This window comes from Aphelocoma coerulescens, assembly GCF_041296385.1.
Source record: "Aphelocoma coerulescens isolate FSJ_1873_10779 chromosome Z unlocalized genomic scaffold, UR_Acoe_1.0 ChrZ, whole genome shotgun sequence".
Lineage (NCBI taxonomy): Eukaryota > Metazoa > Chordata > Aves > Passeriformes > Corvidae > Aphelocoma > Aphelocoma coerulescens.
Window position 1 is genome coordinate 24,644,975 of NW_027184085.1, and position 19,243 is coordinate 24,664,217.

General features: G+C 40.5%; 1 protein-coding gene across 3 annotated transcripts; it reads right to left on the bottom strand.

Annotated features, from left to right (window-relative positions):
- Positions 1 to 3: 3 nt before the first annotated feature.
- On the bottom strand, positions 4 to 18,966 carry HEXB (hexosaminidase subunit beta). 3 transcript variants are annotated; one of them, XM_069001750.1, is made up of 14 exons: positions 18,627 to 18,965; positions 18,374 to 18,531; positions 15,490 to 15,555; positions 14,666 to 14,712; positions 14,354 to 14,464; positions 11,724 to 11,825; positions 8,673 to 8,802; positions 6,776 to 6,956; positions 5,669 to 5,755; positions 5,037 to 5,109; positions 4,210 to 4,384; positions 3,336 to 3,426; positions 3,003 to 3,107; positions 4 to 189 (listed from the first exon to the last, which is right to left on the bottom strand). In XM_069001750.1, exons 1-14 carry the CDS (start codon positions 18,917 to 18,919, stop codon positions 126 to 128), a joined length of 1,683 nt encoding a protein of 560 aa, XP_068857851.1. In that variant the 5' UTR covers positions 18,920 to 18,965; the 3' UTR covers positions 4 to 125. The 3 variants fall into 3 exon arrangements, with proteins under 3 accessions (XP_068857851.1, XP_068857853.1, XP_068857852.1); XM_069001751.1 differs by lacking the exon at positions 4 to 189 and adding an exon at positions 204 to 1,203 and having other exon boundaries at positions 18,627 to 18,966; XM_069001752.1 differs by lacking the exon at positions 18,374 to 18,531 and having other exon boundaries at positions 18,627 to 18,851.
- Between the last annotated feature and the right edge of the window lie 277 nt (positions 18,967 to 19,243).

Below are 19,243 nucleotides of genomic sequence, written 5' to 3' on the forward strand. Positions count from 1 at the left end.
CAAGGCTGTCAAATAATTTTATTTTAAAAGTGAAAATTTTAAGTCTTGATTCAGATACAAAACTGCATGTATATAGTTATCCCCCAGAGGCACTTCAGGCTGTTGACAAGAAGTCTTTGCAGCAGTTACGGCCCTCTAGCTTCATGGGCGCAGTATCCAACAAACACCGGTTCAGCTGCTATGCCACGGCTGTTAAAATGAAGCAGAATGGGTATGACTGCAATCAAAAAACTGGCTGCTTGTGTAGGCAGGAAGAGAGATACTGGCAATCTATTTTAGTAATTATAGAAACAAAACTACTTCCAAGAAAGAACATATGGCATACTTAGGGAGTAAAAAAGGGCCCTATTGTACTTTTGATTGTACTTTGGATTGAACCTCTGTTTCAATCAGAGGCACCAAACTATTAGCAAACAAGTTGAAAACTTAAATTCAGGGGCTAGTTCTTTTGATGTTCCGCAAAATCCATTGCTTTTATTGAAAAGAAGTCATAATGAAGGCAAATGTGAATCAACTAATATTTGCATATTCTCCCCTCTCCCAGCCTCAATGCTTCCTTAATATGCAGCTCTAATTCCATAATTTTCATTATTTTTGGGGGAGTCAGGGTTTCTTTCAGCTTACACTATCATAAATGATTATGTTCTCATGTGGCTTTAAAAACAAACCAACACCTGTGGCTTATGATGGTGCAGTAAGATAGTACAAAAACATGTTTCAGAGTTAAAATAGTTGAAAACAAAATTCTACTTCTTAAATATTTAAGAACTAGATAATAGTGCTACTAATGTTTAAAAGTGGTGCAGTGGAAGAAACTGAATAATCAAATAGCTCAGCTGAATGATTGCTGCCCCTAAGCAAAATGTACTCTTAGTAAAGACAAGGGTTGGTATCTAGGTCTCTAGAATATATGCCCACCTTCTTGTTTCCTTCCTTCCATCACCATTTCTTTGCAATCTGGCCTGCTGTGTCCTAGAGAAAGCTAAGTTTAGATCTGAATAGTACCTACTGTGTTTACTGTAATATTTCAAGAGCAGTGGCCTTGATCTTAAATTGGCAGTTACTGTTCTTCCAGTGACCAGGATCTAGCTGTTACAATGTGCTACCTACCCATTCCCTTGCTCCCTGGTAACAAGCAGCACAGCAAGCCAGAGCTGTTTATTCTCTTGGAAAGGCCCCTTGTCCTGTTATAGCTGTCACAGTCTGTGTATACATGATGAATAAAAACGTTAGTAGGAACAGTCCTTGCGTACATGCTAAGACTTCAACAGCCTGACACTAAGTCAGGTCTTTGAGGAAGCCCCATATACATGAAAGGCAACAACTGCAGGTCCATGGAATGTTCATTTCATCAATGGAAAGGGAATGGTTTCTCTAATGTTTTTCTGGTTCAAAGCCTGTATAAAAAGATTCATTTTCAGGACAACATATCTTTTAACTGAGGTGGTTAGTTTCTAACAGGAATTGTTCATCTTAAGCCAGCAAAACAGTTTTTCCTTAGGCTTCTTTCTGATGCTAAGTATGTGCAACAAGTACAGGGAGTAGCCCCTGCATTCTGCATCACTAATGCCAGCACTACCAGAGCAGCTGCTGTCATCTGGACCAGCTCCCTGCACAGCAATACAAGTGTTAAGGAAGAAGATGCAGATGCAGCAGTGGAGTTAAACAGGTCCAGAATATCATGGCTTAGTTCACTGTAAAACCCTAATCCTAGTGGTACAGCTACTGTACACTTCACTCTTCAGTTGTACCAGTGTTTCCCTGAGCCCAAGAGATACACCATCCCACTAAGTAATAGGACAGAAGTTTTTAAAGCCCTTTAACCTTATTTTTAATATGTATTTGTCAGCTCTCTCTTCATGTATCTATTTTTCTCATGACTGAGGGAGGTAACACAACTTACATACAGCTATTTTCCTACATCATTATTTTAAGCCAGCTTGAAATAACCCAATCAAGTCAAAACTTACAAGTCCTTCAGTCACTCTTGATTAAAGAGTGACTGTAAGCTAAACATATACTGTATATTCTAAACTAAATATAAGTGATTCCTACAGATAGTCATGCTAAGACATCTTCAGGAACATGAGCAGAGAACTTGAGTTTTAAGTGCTGACTATAACTGCTGTTGTATCCTGTTCTTTAAAACACTGATTTGTATCTACCTTGACCTACTACCACACAGAGCTGAGATTTTCAATCACTTGTCATAAACTTCTGTAGAGAGACAAAATGGTATGTTTCACAGCTGCTGCAGTTCAGCTAGTCAGCTCTCTGACTGTATACTTTCAAAGTGAAGTCGAACTTGGACTTAATTCCTAGAAATCACTCATATCTACAACTGTGAATGTACAAAGACAACACCAGCAATAGATAACCAGTAACTTGTGTAGGTACTTTTTAGGAAAGAACTGGGAGAAGAATGTGTTAGGACTACCGTAAACAAAGTCAGTTCATAAATGAATTAAAATTTGTCATGGACTGCTTATCCACTCCTTTCAGCCCCTAAAGTAAGGCAATACCTGAAAGAATAGCTTGCCCAAGCTCAACTCTCATGCAAACAGCTCCACTTGATTACCTGCTGCAGGTCCTTAATTATTATTAATAATAAATAAATAACACCACCTTTTTTTTTTTTAGAAGTCTTGTTTTTCCTTCTGCCAGTGTACTCCTCCCACATACCCTTTAATATAATTTTTGTCTGAAATAAGTCAATCATGGTATTTGTTTTTCCTTCATAGGAAAGAGAAACAGATGAGTCCTAGTATTTCACTGAAAAAAGTGAGTTCTGAAAATTTGAGTTGCAAAACTGTCCAGAGCTCCTTTCTTAATGTATCTGTCTTCCTCTTCTGTGGATACAAAACCATATGCGATTGCATTTTCAGTCAGGTTAAACTGCTAGCTCTCTTCCCTATTTCCAGGCCAGCAGTTCATGCCTGTACCTTTATTCCAGTGGTTATAAAACTTGGGAACCAAAATACACTGTAGCTACTAAATCTTACCGGAGCATGCGGCATCGATGATTAGTCAGCCTTTTGTAGGCATCCTGCAAGTTGGTCACATTGCTGCTGCTCCAGAGTCTTTCCCCAACAGCACTTGCTCGAGGCCTGTAAAGGTATATACTCAGTTTTAGAGTAGGTATCATCTTTAACCAAGAATGGATACATTTTTTTAATACCAGGTCTGATATAATACTTTAATACCCAGAAGCATTAATTTTCATAGCTGCTAAGGCTCAGCACAGAGCATTGTTACCACTATCATATAGTCCTACTGGATTAATTAATGCTTCTTGTAGCTGGCTTTCTAAAACCTAATGATAAAGCAGTTCATACCATAATCTTGGTGTCAGGTTAGTTGCATCAACAAATTCCCCCCACAGGCAGGCTTCTCCACCTATTACAAGTTTCTTCTGTTTTTCAGTTCCTGAATTTAAAGCAGAAAGTCAGAATTTCTCTCTGTCCAGAAGATGAGCATAATCAACAATTAAGACAGGACTGATGTTCAGTTGTTTTCATATAAAATACCTATCCTGACCACTAATTGAACATTTTGTTAGTCTTGTTACTGAATGTGAGAATCACCAAGCCATTTGCCCAGAGAAGCCACTTCTCTCCTCTGTCGGAAAGGATTTTACCTTTTATGCTCTGAAGACATTCCTCAGCTTTTTGACATTCCTAGAGATTTAAATCCTGATGGAAACTGTTCATTCTATCACATGCAGAACATTCCTTGAAAAAATTAGTTAGGTGTTCTTAATGAGCTCTGAGAGGTCCCTTGCACAAAATGAAAGCCCCATTGAAAGCATAAGATGTTTGTATTAACTTTAGACGCAGGGAGAGAACGTCTTTTTCTAGAATAGCTTAGCACTCAAGAAGCTTGGTAACAAATTCAGTGTCTGTCTACCAACAGCCATTTTGCACAACTCTGTTCCTAAATCATCTGCCCACCTAGCCCAGCATTCTCTCTTATGCAAACACCAGTACTAGATGCTTGAGGAAGGTTACACCTTTCCATGTGAGAAGTGCAAAGTTTCTTTTTTTTAATTTAAGAGTTTTCCAGAGTTCTAGCTGACCATAATTCCTTTGATTATGCTATAATCACAGTGATGGAATGGCCACTCTAAAGAGCCCTATTCTTTCCATGTACATTGTACTATAAACCAAGGAGTTTCATGCAGAGAACATGTGTATAAAAAAAGTAACAAACCAGGGAAGTTAAGTGGTTCAACACTGTAGTATTTCTTCCAGTCTTGCCCATAACTAATGTAGTCTAAGTACCAGGGTGCTGACAGGATAGTGGTGAACCCAGCTCCAGTGACACTGCTCAGTTCATGAGCATAGTTACTTGCCATCCACACTTGAACTACAGTGTCTGGTTTCAGCTAAAAGAGGAAAAGACAAAACAACTAACTAACCAACTTAACACAAAAACATTAATGGCAATCCTAATTGCTGTTATCAAGGAAAAGGATAATGAATTTCAAAACTCTCTATTTTGTTTTGAAGAGGAATGTTTTAGAAACTACCTTTTGTCATCCCCCTTACCCCGAAGTCTAAAGCTGATTAGCTCTTTGCTGGTTTTAAACACAACTCATACTAGAGTGAAGCCTAGGTTATACTACTATAGACAGTTAATGCCCTAAGGGGATTCCTACATGCACCGTGTATCTGACCAGCTTTTTAAAAAGCTGAGCATTTGGTGTTACTGGACCAGACACACAGTTAAGTGATAAAAAAAAGAAAGAAAACCCATAGAAACTTCTCTACCCTTTATTCTGACATTTTAAAGCATGTTATATTAACTGTGTTCACCTTTAAAATGCACTTCAATGCTGGTGTTCCTGTTTTGCCTATTACATATTCAACAAATGATAATTTCAAGGGAGGCTCCACAGCTGGGGAGACTTGCTAATGTCAGCAGACTTGCTTTAACTCTTAAGAGACAAAGCCAGACCTATTTAATAATCTACTTAGGAAGCCTCACACAAATTTGCGCTGTTACGCAAGAGTACCTTACTAATTTTCCCATCTTACCTGTGCTTTGTGATCAAACACTTCTTGCCAGACCATTTGTCCTTTGTTGTAGGAAGAAACAATGTCCACAATGCTAGAATTTAGAAATAAGATCAGTTTTGTGAACTTCAATGAGATAAGTACAAGCACTCAAATTAGCAACATTTTCTACCCCAAGACACATCAGGCCTTTCCCACCACTGCACGGGAGACCATGAAAAAGCAGGTTGTTCTGGTTTTGGCCTTCAGTGCTCTGTCTTGCAAAGCATGTTCTACCATGTAGAACAATGTGCACATACATTTACACAAACTGATGTTCAGAACTACCAGCAACTCATACAGGGTGACTAAACCTGTGTAATTTAAGGAGAGAAAGAAATGTCTGCAGAAACTTCCTCCCCACTGTGTGTGCTGACACTACTGCAGATACGTAGTTTAAGATACCCAATGCATTCACAGTGTGTGTAAAACCAGCCTACATATCTGTGCTGTGTCCCTCATTTTAAAGCTATGAACTTCAGACCTGGTGTTTGAAAATAAAGTGGATAGTCCCAAATAGTGTAGATACTAAATCAGCTTCTGTATCTGCACCTCAACACCACGCTCAAATAACGACTGTGAAAAACTGAGCAAGAATTAAAAAAACAACATACTTTTGAACATAGTAAGATTCCAGCTTAGCATAGTCAGTGCCAAAACCTTGCTTCTTCATGAACTCTTTCACTTCAGGGTTAGATTTCCTTAAATTGTAACAAGAAAACAAGTTTTAAAAAAAAAAAAAAAAAAGATTATTTTTGTTACGTTTTAAACCAGATTCCCCAACCATTTCTACCTATGCACAGCACACTGGCTGATACCTTAGGCATGCCACAGCCTGGAACGCACAGCAGAGCAGAAGCAGCAGGTTAACATGACTTAGGTATTTTGAAACAGTTTCATCCTGATTTGAAATAAAGCCAATAGACTTAATTCTCTGGTAAAACTGCTGGAGTCCCTGTTCTGAAGTGGTCTCTGGCAGGCTGCCCCAAACTCTTAAGAGCTCTGGGGTTCCTGGCATCTCATCCACTTTGTGCTAAGGTTGTCAGCAGTCTGAGAACTCAACAATTTTGTGTTTCCACCATAAAAACAAACCAACACATTTGTGTTAAAGCATTTGCCAGAAGTTTTCCTTCTCTATAAAAATTAAATAATGTCCTGAGTGTTTGGATTTTATCTTTAACGAGAATGCAGAAATATTAACTAGATCAATTTGAATACTCATCAAAATGCTCCAAATTCTTTAGTTAGTCTCTCCAGCAGAGAGACTCCAAAATATTCAAAATCCACAACCGAATTAAGAACACTATTAATACATGCTGTACCTCTAATACAAACACACATGAATCTGTTTGGTAATTCTTACTGTTAGCAGATGTTCTGGAGGGCAGAACTCAATGTAAGATCTACTTTAACACAAAGCATTTAAATATTAATTTTCTTACCTAGTATTTTTCTAACATACTAGTTCTTTTTCCTGCCAGGGTAATTTTCATAAAGAAATCCTTTAGAATATTTATGAAACTATGAGTCAAAGCAAAATTCTGCACATCAGTTGCTTGTGGAGGATCACAAATGATCTGCCTGTAAATAGTTACAGAAGTAGGAGTGGAGATCTTTTGTCTATGCAGTGAAAACTGTCCCATGCAACTGAGTTCCGTAATTGATGGAGGTGGACAGGTTTAGGACGCGCTAGATATTTGTTCTTTGAATTGTCACCATACCAACAACTGAAGTCCACTTCATCTCCTCCCAAATGAATGAATTCATCTGGAAATACACTGCTGATCTCTTTGAAGAACTTAGTCATGAACTCATAAGTTGTATTCCAAACGGGATTTACAGGTCCAAAGGACCCAGTTGGCTGTTTTCCATTGTAACAAGGAGTGAGAAGATCTTTTTGACCTAATAAAAAGAATTAATAGATGATATTCAGTTTCATGTTGCTATGCTAACTTCACTAGCAGGAAAAAGCAGTTATCTGTATTAAAAAGGTAAACATGACCTAAGTGCTCATATATCTTAAGTATAATCAAATAGAGGCAGGATGAAATAAGACAACTTGTAAAATGCTGAAGAATGCTCTAACTGGCAATCAGGACTCTGACTTTCAGATTTGTGATTTAACACACACTAATACACGTAGCATGTCACAATACCTGGAAAACATAACTTGGATAACTACTTGAACAACAAAAAAAAAGCTTTAATGAATATCAGAAGGAAGCCAATTAGAAGGAAGCCAAACATAATGAGTGTGCTTCAGACGCCTCTTTTCTCTTTTTATTACTCTGCTTTTTTAACATGTAAGTAGGTGTCAGGTACATAGCTCAAGATGTCCTATCTCACTCTGCTAAGAATGTACCTTTACACAAAAAATGAAGGCTAAACAGAGATCAAAACTATGCAATGGCTCTCAAGTCAAGATACCTGAAGCAACATAAGCCAGGATAACTAAACAGGAAAAAGTTATTGTATGTGGGTTGGAGATTTCTAAGTCCAGTTTATTTGGTACACTGTGGTTGCAGCAGCAGCACCTTCCTGGCTGTGTGTTTCCTACTCTGAGCACATTTCCCCCAAACAGACCTTAGTGCTAGACTGCTTCTACTACTCAGCTCACAAACTTAAAACTTCTATCCAGTATCTTCAATTTGAATGCAAAGAAAGCATAGCTGCCCAAGTTCATAAGCAAAGCACCAGAACTGGCTTCTGTGCCTCACATTAAAAAAAGCTATGCAGGAAGCTATTGAGAACAACTGATTTTAGGAAAGGGAGATCAAATTGCTCTTTGAGTGACTGTAGACCACCTCACATATCACCAGGCAAGCCAATGGTTTTAATAGACCTCTGTAAGAGTGAAGACCACTTCAGATGAAGATTCCAAAAGAGTGTTTAGCAAATTTAGGTTTTGCTTGGTTCCCTTCTTCCTCATTTTAAATAGTGAGAAAAGAGCCTGAAACATCTTCCAACATTATGACCACATCCCCACAGGATGAGTACAAGACTCATTCCATGGCTAAAGCTAAAGCTATGAAACACTAGAAAAATATTTACTTTTGGCCAAAGTCATCTTACGTAAATTGCAGTGACATTGCATTCAGCACACATGGTATTAAAGCACACGGTTTCCTGGTCCTTGAGTGCAAGTAAATACCAGCATTCTCTATCAAGAGAAGTATTACTCTGAGACCCAGAAGATAAGTCAGTGAAGAAGCATCCAAGTTCACTATGCTTTATACACTGGCAGATTACCACTTCACCAACAGAAAGAAACATCAGTCACTTCTAAAGAACCTTCCCAAAGCAACTCCAGAGCAAGCAACTCCTTGTTTCTAGACACTGCCTTATTATTCTAAACTCAAAAGCTCTGAGTGATGGGGTACCAACAACAAAGTGTAAGGCAGAATATATCTGTACCCTTGCACACACATCTAGCACAGAACATGTCAACTTTCTTCGTTAATCTTACTTCCTCTAACCTGTAAAGGTCATGACATTATTTAGTGCCTCTTCCTTATTAAGGGCCTTCCAAAGCACTTTATTGGTCACTTCTTAAAAAATTCATTTTGCTTGCTACTACTCACCACAATCTCTTAACAATTACTACTTTCTTGGGCATACCTTTTCCCCAAGACTGCGTGTGTCCTGGGGTATCAAACTCCGGGATAACTCTGATGCCTCTTAACCGGGCATACTCAATCACCAGATGGACGTCAGTAGGAGTATAGATGAGATTAGAGGAGTATGCCCCCTGTAAAATATTCACATTTAGAGACAGTTTGCAACACACTATGGCAGCAGATCACAAAATTTGGATGGAAGTATTTTAACTTAGACTGGAGAGCAGTTTAAAAGGTTGGCTCTGGTTTATCAACTGCACAGACAGAACTTTTCAGTTAACTTGTGGAGAGAAAAAACACCAAACCAACAAACTCACAACACTGAGACAGACCTCCCTGACGAGACCTTCCTTTCCTCCTTAGCTCACTGTTACTGAAGAACACAGAAAAGCTTGTTTCTATTCTTTCAGAATTTTGAAAGATACGCTTTTCAATTCTTCAGTATAGAGGCAAGTTGTTATTCCCCATTAGCTCTGAAACATTGGGCCCTTGCTACATAACATACACGACTAATGGAAAAATTCTGCCAAGTCAGAAAGAACTTCCAACATCTCTGCTTCTCAGTTTTGATAGTGACCAATTTAGCATCAGGATGTGTTTGTTTTGTGACACTAAATTTGAGCGTAATTCCACTCCTACACAGCCAACAAATGTGACAATGGCCCCGATTATTACAGTCTGTTGAAACAGATGCTTGCCAAAGAGCCAAACTACACAAGAATATGTCATAGGTTAGCAAGCATAGTCCCGGAAGGGATGTCCTTGCTAAGGGGTGCTTACAGTTTCCTCTGGGACCTGATAGAACCTATCAGCTGGCCAGTTTGAATATGGACAATTCTTTAAGCCACTTAAAGTTGTGACCGCCTCTGTGATACACACTTAAGAATAGACAAACTCCCCCCCAAGCTCTCTCTCGTTTCCGGCGCTGGGACAGGCGGCTGCAGGCCTCGTGCGGGGGCCAGTTGGCCTGGCCAGGCCCTGCTCGGGCCGGGTTGGGCCGGGCCACGGCCATCCTGGAGCAAATGGGCCTGTTCCAGCCGTGGAACCGCCCCCCCCACTGCCTTGCCGTGGGCAGCCAGAGCGGCTCGGAACCCCCCCCCTCCACTGCGGCCGAGATTTCAGCAAAGCGGCACCTCTGTCCGGCAGAGGTCAGGTGACCAACAGTGATAAGCCACACAGCTGCAAGGCTGAGGTGAGATTAACCCTTTTATTGCTGTGAAGAGCTGAAAACCTGAGGGAAGAGAGAGAGGAGATGCTTAAAGCTGAAAGTCTGTTGTGGAGCTATGATATATCAGAGTATCCCATTGTAATTTCATGAAGATCTGGGGGGTGGAGTGTTCAACTCGTAAGCAATAGGCAGATGCTGACACAGCTGTAATTTCATGAGAAGTTTGGACAGGGAGAGATGAACCAGATGAGGACTTTTGCTCCAAATGGGAAAGGAGAAAACCTCAGTTCCTAGAGATGCTCCCAGAGATAGTCCTAAAGATGAAGATGAGGAAGACCCTTTGCTCCCAGGGAAGGAGAAGGGCCTCTGTTTATTTTTGTTTCTGAACGGCTCAACCTTAAAACTGTACCCCAAAAAACTTCAAGAGTGGACCCTTGAAAGCAGTTGCGGGAAAAGCTGCAAGTCGGGGGAAGGGACTCACATCGTGAGCAGAGCGACTCCTCTTCCTAAATGGACTGAACAATATTTGGAAGTGGGCGGCTGTCTCGTTGTGATAATGTTTTCATAGCACGAGCAAGAAGAGACTTCTCTTTCTAAATGGACTGAACAAGGTTATTATGGAAGTGGTAAACAGACTGAACATCTTAAGGGTTGTCTTTTTACATTGTCAGTGGGAGAAGGGAGGAAGGTGGGGGGAGGAGGAGAGTTTTGAAGGTGGTATAATTTGTGGTTTTTTTTCCTTCTTTTAGGTCTGTTAATAAACTTCTTTATATTCTTTCAAGTTTGGTGCCTGCTTTGCGTTTCTCCTAATTCTTATCTCACAGAAGATAAGCAGTAATGAGTATTTTAGACCAAACCACTACACTAAATTGGTGTTTCTGCCCGGTTTCAAACCCAACCCGTGACAGAATACATCATGACTCTTCATGATTAATAGCACCTTAAGCTTCTGTTTATCTGGAAATGGTTTCCACAGCTGAGTTACTTAGAAAAGGAAACAGTAAACAAGCCTTTCAAAGAGAAGCTTGTTCAGACACAGGCCATCTCCCTCTCTCTAGCTGTCAATGGGAAATACGATAGAACTCCATAGCCTTTACTGGACAAAATAATCTGACTGCACTATGCAACATCTAAAATTTTTGAATTATAAAATTCTTCATAGCATCTGCTCAAGCACTGCCAACATAATTTTCATGAGGGTCAGATTCTAGCAAGCATTTTAAAACAGAATCACAAATCTTGTACTTAGGCTTAGTCTACTTAACTATTCTTAACTACTTAACTACATTTGATTTGGCTCCTACTGTACCGTGACTGAGCAAGAACCTCATGATGGCTCTCAGTAATGTAACAAAGCCTACTACGCATCTAGAAATAAGACACATTGCACTGTATTTTTTCTAGGAAACAACCTTGCACTTTTGGACCTCTTACAGACATGGTGTGTTTTGTAAAGCTAACTAGGTATCAGACAGGGCAGAAGTACCGTTGCAGTGGTTCCAGACCAAGAGCTGGCAGGAAAATCTCCTACATTTGTTTGAGTGGCAGAAGTCAACCAGTTAAAGAATCCCATCAACAGAAATCCAAGCAGTGTTCACTACTTATTTGCACACCATTAGTGTTTGAAGGCCTGCAAACACTGAAGATCATGCAGAAAATTTGCACAGAAGAGTTAAGAAGGTCATTTAGCATGTATCCACCAGGGAAGACTTCAAATTGGTCCACATAGACACTCAGGTAGGTTGCTGGTTACTGGTCCCATTGTACTGTTTTACAATAGGCCAAATCAGATATACTCAAGCACTGGTAAACCCTGTATTTTATTTTCATGAAGTATGTGCCAGATTTCTGCCCTTCCACCCTGCTCAAATGATGTTCACTCACCTTGTCACTTAATTCAGGGAAATAAATGCTCTGGTAAGGGAAGGACTGATCATCTACTATATGCCAGTGCAGAACATTGAACTTATTAAAAGCCATGGCATCCTGTAACAAATAATGCAATAGAGTTTAGTTAAACACTTCATTCTCATAGAAAACCTGTGTAAAAAAGTGGTCTTGTCCCAGCATATGCTGGATGCCTAGAGCAACACCTAAAAAAGAATAAAACCTCTAACAAACCAAACCACCCAAAAAAACAACCAAAACCCACCCAATTCCCCCACCAACAAACGAAAAAACCTTTCTACATTTCACTAAATCCTAGAAGCACACACCTCTACTGCTCCATCCCCCTGCAATCTGTTCTCACCACTGCTGTCAACAAGCTCTTGATCTGACCCCCATTCTACCAGCCCGTGTAGTATGAACTGCTATGAACAGTTATGAATTTCTTCCACTTCAGAACACATACCCTGAGATTAGCTCAGGTGGCTACAGCATGCTGATGCTAACACCAAGGTTGCAGGTTTGACCCCCATAAGGGCCATTCATTTAACAGTTGGACTTGATGATCCTTCTGGGTCCCTTTCAACTCAGATGGTTCTGTGGGTAATTCTCTATGCACCATCACCTATTTCAGCTTACAGAAAAGCTTATACTTTTCTAACGAAATACCTTGGACTTGGAAACAGAACAGCATGAGAGTTTCCTACTACATAGTACAACCCTTTTTGCTAGTGACTTCTGCAGAATCCATTTCAAATGCATGCAAATAAACTATGCATTTTCCCTGCAAAAGACAGTGTTTCTTTTATGTTTTCATTCATAACAGTGTCAGTACTTCCCTTTTTTTGATCTTGAAGATGAATCAAGATCAATGTTAACACACTTATTTTAGAATTATGACTCCAGTTGGACTGTTACATACATACCTTGGGTTATGCTGGCTTGTTAGTGACTACAAGTGAGCAGACCAAATTAAGTGTTCACATCATTCATGACTGATTGCAACACAGCTGCTCCCAATCCCTTGCCACAATACGATTGTTTTCACCACCCATTCCCCCCATTCTTTTTTTACCTAGGTGTATTTACAGAGGTGATAAAATCTCTTCAGGAACTCCCATCAAATCCAAAAGAAGATTTATATTTTGTCCATTCCCCAAATTTATCTCATCTGTTTCATGACACTGCAGAAGTTTTAACTGCCACATGTTTTCACGCATTTCTAACACATACCATCCTTCTACATAGAAAATTACATCTCTGGACCTTCAGTTCACCTACTCCTTCCTCAAGGACAATGCCCTTCCTGGAAATACTGTGCAGCAGTTGAACACAAACTAGAAATGTACTTGAATTGCTGCCCTAAGCACCTAATCACTACACGTCAGAGTAAGAGATTACTGATGCTTTTTATTACTCTGGATTCAAGCAGGCAGAGAGGAGGGAGGAGAAGCATACTTGTTCTTAAAACCATGAAAAGAGCAAAAGATGTAGCTCTGATAAAGTATTAGAGACAGACATGCAATTTAAGGAAAAAAAGCAGAACAGCAGCAGTTACAGAAACACAAAAATAGTTAGAAATGCAAGTCTCTGTGGACATCTCTTTTAGACAAACCAAAAAATACTGACACAAATATTTACTTGAGACTTTGATGCATCCTCTGTTGCAAATATAACACTACAAAAGCATTACTTGCTGAACAGGCACTGACCTTGAAGTTGAATACAAGTGTTAAATACCCAAAGGACAAGTTCTGAGCATAGTTCAAGGATAACCTCAGAAATTAAGACTGTTTTTATGTGCCCTCTTTCTGCTTATCTTAAACCTGTTTTGCAAAGTTCTGCAACATGGAGGGGAAATTTCGAATATTATTTCATCTTGGAGAAGCAAGACAGAGACAAGACAGGAAATTGCCTATTCCTCCACTTCAAATAACTAAATAATCCCTCCTACAAGGACATCAACAACAACAAAAAAAACGGGGAGCACAAAACAGAAAACCCCACAGCTTTGGCTGCTAACTTATACAAATACATCACCTTTCCATCAAGGTTGGAGCACATTAATTCTTAATGTGCTCATTTAAGCTTTTTGGAGAAAGTTTTGTTTGGTTTTTTTTGTCTATTTTTCAGTAGCTTCCAGTGAGGGTTTTGAATTTTCTCCCTTGCTCTGTACTTAATTACTGGCTTGCACTTAGTAGCCTAAGAAAGGCTGCTACTGGACTACCAAAGTCTGCTCCAAAAGACTGGAGTTTTCCTGAAATCACTGGCACTGAAGCCAGAATTTGCAAGATATCCCTTGCATTGATTGATGACAGTCAGATGTCTCAAAACATGCCTCCAAGAAATAATACATAAGCTGGTTTAGGCAACAGAAAATACAGAGAATCTGAGGTACCACAAACACCAGTCCCATTTACAGATTCAATACTCATTGTGTCTGTCCACTCAATGCTTCTCCAGTCTACGTTCAGACCTATGCTTAGCAAAGTTCACTCTGTCCTTTTAAAGTCATACAGAAGAGATGGGTTCTTCTTTCATACCAGCTCCAGTTGCTACCTACTTCAGGTGACAACACCCAACAACAAAAAGCCTTCATTATTAATGACACAAAACTGCCTACTTACCAGGTTTGTCAGAATAGATTTCAACGGTAAATAATGCCTTGAAGTGTCTAATAAGACTCCTCTATGAGCAAATCTTGGGAAGTCATTGATTTCAGATTCATTGACAAGAAACTATGAGAAAAAAAATTAAAAATTAGAATTTTATTTTAATATTCATAATTTCAAACAGGAAATACTTTTTTTTTTTACAGAAAATGATTCTTGGAAATCTGTAACAGACTGAAATGCTGCTGAATGAAACTGGTAGATCTGCTGTTTCTAGAAAAGCACCCAGTTACCAGGACAGTGGATTTAGTTAACAGCTATACTTACGCTTCCATAGTCATCTTCATGAACCAACTGGCTGAAGGTTTCCAAACCTGGAAAAATATCCAAGAAAGGGATCTCAATTACAAACCAGTACTTGCCCTTAAAGTTTTAGTTACAAACAGTACCATAATTTTTTACAGGCATTCACATAGCTAGAAAGAATGCTTGTAGCTGAGTTTCTTTCTCTTTAGCACAGTTTCCTTAGTTGCTTAAGCACCACTGTTCAAAAAACTCTGGAGAGAACTATTCAAATTCTCCATTATGCACAGATACCAAATACTTGTGCTACTGCTCAGCTGTAGCAGATTAATCCCCAAATAGTAATACAATTACTGAGAGTGAGGTAGGAATTTCTGGTCTTGTTATGCATCTATTCCTGTAATTTCTGGAACTGGTGAAGTTTCTAATTCAGCATGAAAAATCTGTTGATTTATAGGTAACTGATATACAGAGTCAACATTCCAGTATGAACAGCAGGCTGAAATGTCAGGATTATTATTCTTTGTGATGCATTCAGCATGTCCAGTTATTAGGCGCAGTCAAGAAGATAATCTGTTCACACTGTAGTTTAGACAGCTTTTTGCTTGGCCTGGCTGATTTCAGGCACACCAAGAATGTACTCCCAGTGTGCCACTGGATCTGAGATGCTGAGCATCTGGACCAAATGTCTAACTGATACATATCTGAGTATCCTTCTGGCTTGACTAAGCTTACTTCCAATGAGGTACTGAATGAGGGCAAGCCTAAGTGGTCAGCTGGTTCTTGGTCTGCCATGAAGTTTGTATAAGCCCTAAACAAATAGCTCAATGTGAAAATTATCAGCTTACCTCTTAAAGCACCCCATACCTCATAAGCTTTCAGTATAGCCACAGGCTCAGTTACAGTTAAATGATCTAAAGAAAAGAAAAAAAAAGCTTACTCCTCAAGAAACCATGAATTGACGGACAATGCCAAAAGGCATTAAAAAGATCTTCAAGTGCCACATCTCCCTTTGTGTTTTAAATTCCAACCAATCCTGTTTTTAACAGTGATAGCATGCAATTATTTTTCATCTATGTTTTCCTGATATAAAGCAAGCTACTATTCAGAGAGTCAACAGCCAATCAGAAAGAAGATAAAACAAGTAAGGTGCTTAGTAATGGCAATGTTAAAATATTGTACATGACCCAAAATTCCAGCAAAGTTTAACCCACCTGATTTAAAACATAACAGACTATATTTTTGCATTTAAGACATATGTTATATGGGTCGGGTAGCTAAGCCAAACCTAATCACAAAAAGTTTGCTTCTCCTTTTATCTTCCTTTTATGTAGTTTACGGTTTATTTCTTGAGGTGAGGCCGCCCCAGTGCAGAGCAGAGTGGCACAATCCCCTCCCTTGCCCGGCTGGCCATGCTGTGCCTGATGCACCAACAGGGTGCCAGGTCACTGTCTTGACCTGAGCACCAGTATAGGGGCAGTGAGATGAAGTACAGTAAGTAAAATGAAGAATGGTATCTGAAGGAATCCGTAACAATCCTCCCTTGAGTACTGAAGTACAGTACGAAGTACTAGTGAAAAAAACCAACCCTAAATTAATTTTGGTTTTGAATTTAAGGCGACTCAGTAAATATTAAAGAACAAACAAATACATTTAAAACATATTTTTAAAATCATGTACATACGTGCATAAAAATACACTACATCTAGAAATCTTTAGATTTATATTATTCAAACATCAAAGTAATAACTGCACATCTGAAACAGCAGAGAAAAAAATCAAAGGGTTGAATTGCTGTACAATAATTTATTTGATCTGTGTCAGTATGAAAGAATGGTTGGTGTGTATAATCTACACAGTTCAAACATTTATCTAAACTACCAGAGAAAAGCCATTCAGCAACATGAAAAAAGTACCTCAAGTTTCCATATTAACCTAAGCACTGATTGCACATATTGGAAGTTTGGGGTAAGAAAGAGAACTTAGAAGATTACTGCAATCTCCACAGGTAAACTGTAGGGAAAATGTGATAAATTGTTATGGATTTATTTCCAGCACAGCAGGGGTTTTTTTTCTGAACAGATATCATACCTTAAATGAACTTGGATAATTTTACAATAAGCTATTTGGAACATTTTACACAAGCAGCTAAGAGGACAAGTAACCTGTACTTTGATTACATATCCAATTGTCTTGCTACAGGATAGTCACTGACTGTCCATACTATCTTTATTAAGGAGCCAGACCACCCAAATCAGGAAGTCAGCAATAACAGTATTTTTCAGAATTTGTACCCTTAAAAAGATAGCCCATCAAAAACCAGAAAATTAAAACTTACTGAAGTCTGGAAAGCTCAGCTTATTACATGAAGAAAATATGTTACTTGTAACAGGAAACTTACTTCTTAGAGCAGAGGGAAAAAACTGCCTGTTCTAAAGAATGCAACCTAAAAATCACATGGTCTGACAGATTCCGTGACAGAAAACAAGAACCAGCTTTGGTTAAAATCTGAAGTTCAAGAACCAGTTCAAAGTTCAAATAAAGCAGCACAATAACCTGACTGGCAGAACAATGAGAGCATTAGCATGTTGGCTGCTGTATTTCATTTGCATTGAAAAGTATTATAAGCTTGCACATAAAAACTGAACTCTTTGGCTTACGTCTCAAAAGAATTTAGTAAATTTAATATCTGTACACTCTATTACAAGTCAGGTGGAATTAATCCTGCTGCAGATGTATGGTTTAAGATTAAAAGGATCTTTTTTCTAAGGATCTGTATCCTGGATACCAAACAACAGAAGATTATCTCAAAACAGAACTAGATTAATTGAATATATTGATTTTTGTGCTAGCCTGCCCAGACAAAAAGCAATACTATTGCTCATTCTGTATCCTGGATACCAAACAACAGAAGATTATCTCAAAACATAACTAGATTAATTGAATATATTGATTTTTGTGCTAGCCTGCCCAGACAAAAAGCAATACTATTGCTCATTCTTATTTCTGCTAAGAAAATTCTCTGGTGATTAGTACTTTATTTAGAATACTTCTCCATTCTGGATTTCAGTCACAGAACTAAAGAAGCATAGAAAAATGAATCCAATATAAACATGTTTTTAAATCCTTTCTTGTATTTACGGATAGAAAGGAAGTAGGTTTATAGAACTGCAAGATGAATAACAAGTTCAACAAGCACTTTCTGGTTTTCCTGGAAAAACAGGAAATACCATGTACATATCTCAGTGTAAGTAGTTTCAATTCAAACGTAGTCATTTCTAAGGAGACGGTAAGCAGTGACAGCCTTCACTCAATAAATACATTGTACTGAAAAGAATCATCTCCTGACTATGCACAGATCTCACCAGAGATAACTGGGTATTGCACAGCATGGTATCTCTGATTCCTAATGCTAGCTGCTAGAAAGGACAGTAGCAGGTAAGTGAGCTATGTGACAGCTGAACTGCAAAAATCATGCGCGACACTTGATGAGCTTCGTGATTCACTGTGGGCTGAGATTTCCCACAGCATCAAGAGCAAGAATTATCTTCTGGTCGCCACTGTTGTGAAATGTTTTTTAGCGCTTCCGAGAGCCCTTACTTTCGAGTTCCTTAAAAGAACCCCAAAACCTGCTGACTTCTATGCCAGACACGTGATAGGAAAACAAGCTCTTAACGGTGCCACCTAAGCCGGGGAAGGAGGAGCGCGATGAGCGGCCGTGCGGGTACTCACAGGCCTCGCTGGAGGTGAGCTGCGGGTGCCTGTCACAGCCAGGGTCCCCCGCCTCGATCACCACCTGCAGCTGGAACAACTCGGGCTCCGCTCGGGCAGCCAGCGGCCTGCGGCCCCGCGTCCGCCGCCGGGAATGCCCGAACATGTACTCGTAGTACCTGCCGGGGAAGCACAGGCGCCGGCGGGGCCCTGAGGCGGCTGCTCCCGTCCCCGGGCCGCCGCTGCAGCCCCCCCAAGCCCCGCCGCCGCTCACCTGCGGAAGGCGTCCTGCAGCAACCCGCAGCCCGGGCCTGCCGAGGAGCCGGCGCCGTGCACCAGCTGGAAGCGGCTGGGCGCCAGCTGCAGCTGGCGAGGGTACGTGCGGACCCGCTGCGGCAGCGGCCACAGCGAGTCCTCGGGGACGGAGTCCGCCGCCACCTCCCAGCCGGACGTCTCCGGCTCAGCCTCGGCCCGCGGGGCGCCGTGGCGGAGGCTGGTGCTCACCAACACGGCGGGCACCACGACGAGCCCCAGCAGCAGGCCAGCCAGCCCCATGGCTCTGCCCATAGTACGGCGGCTTCCTCAGCCCGCCTGCAACACTCACAGGGTAGCCCGGCTCCGCCTCCGGCGCCACGGGGCTGGCTAGGGCGGGCTCGGGAGCCTCAGTGCCCGCCCACGGCACCGCCCGCCCGGTGGCCCCTCGGCGGGAGTGCGGCAGGGTGAGGGCCTCGAATGGGCTTCTGGTGGAGCGGGTCGGTTCTTTGCTCTCCTCTGAGGGGTTTTCGCACATAAAAACCATTAACTATTAGCTTCCAAAGGAGAGCCACGAGGATGGTGAAGGGTCTGGAGGGGAAGCCGTATGAGGAGCAGCTGAGGTCACTTGGTCTATTC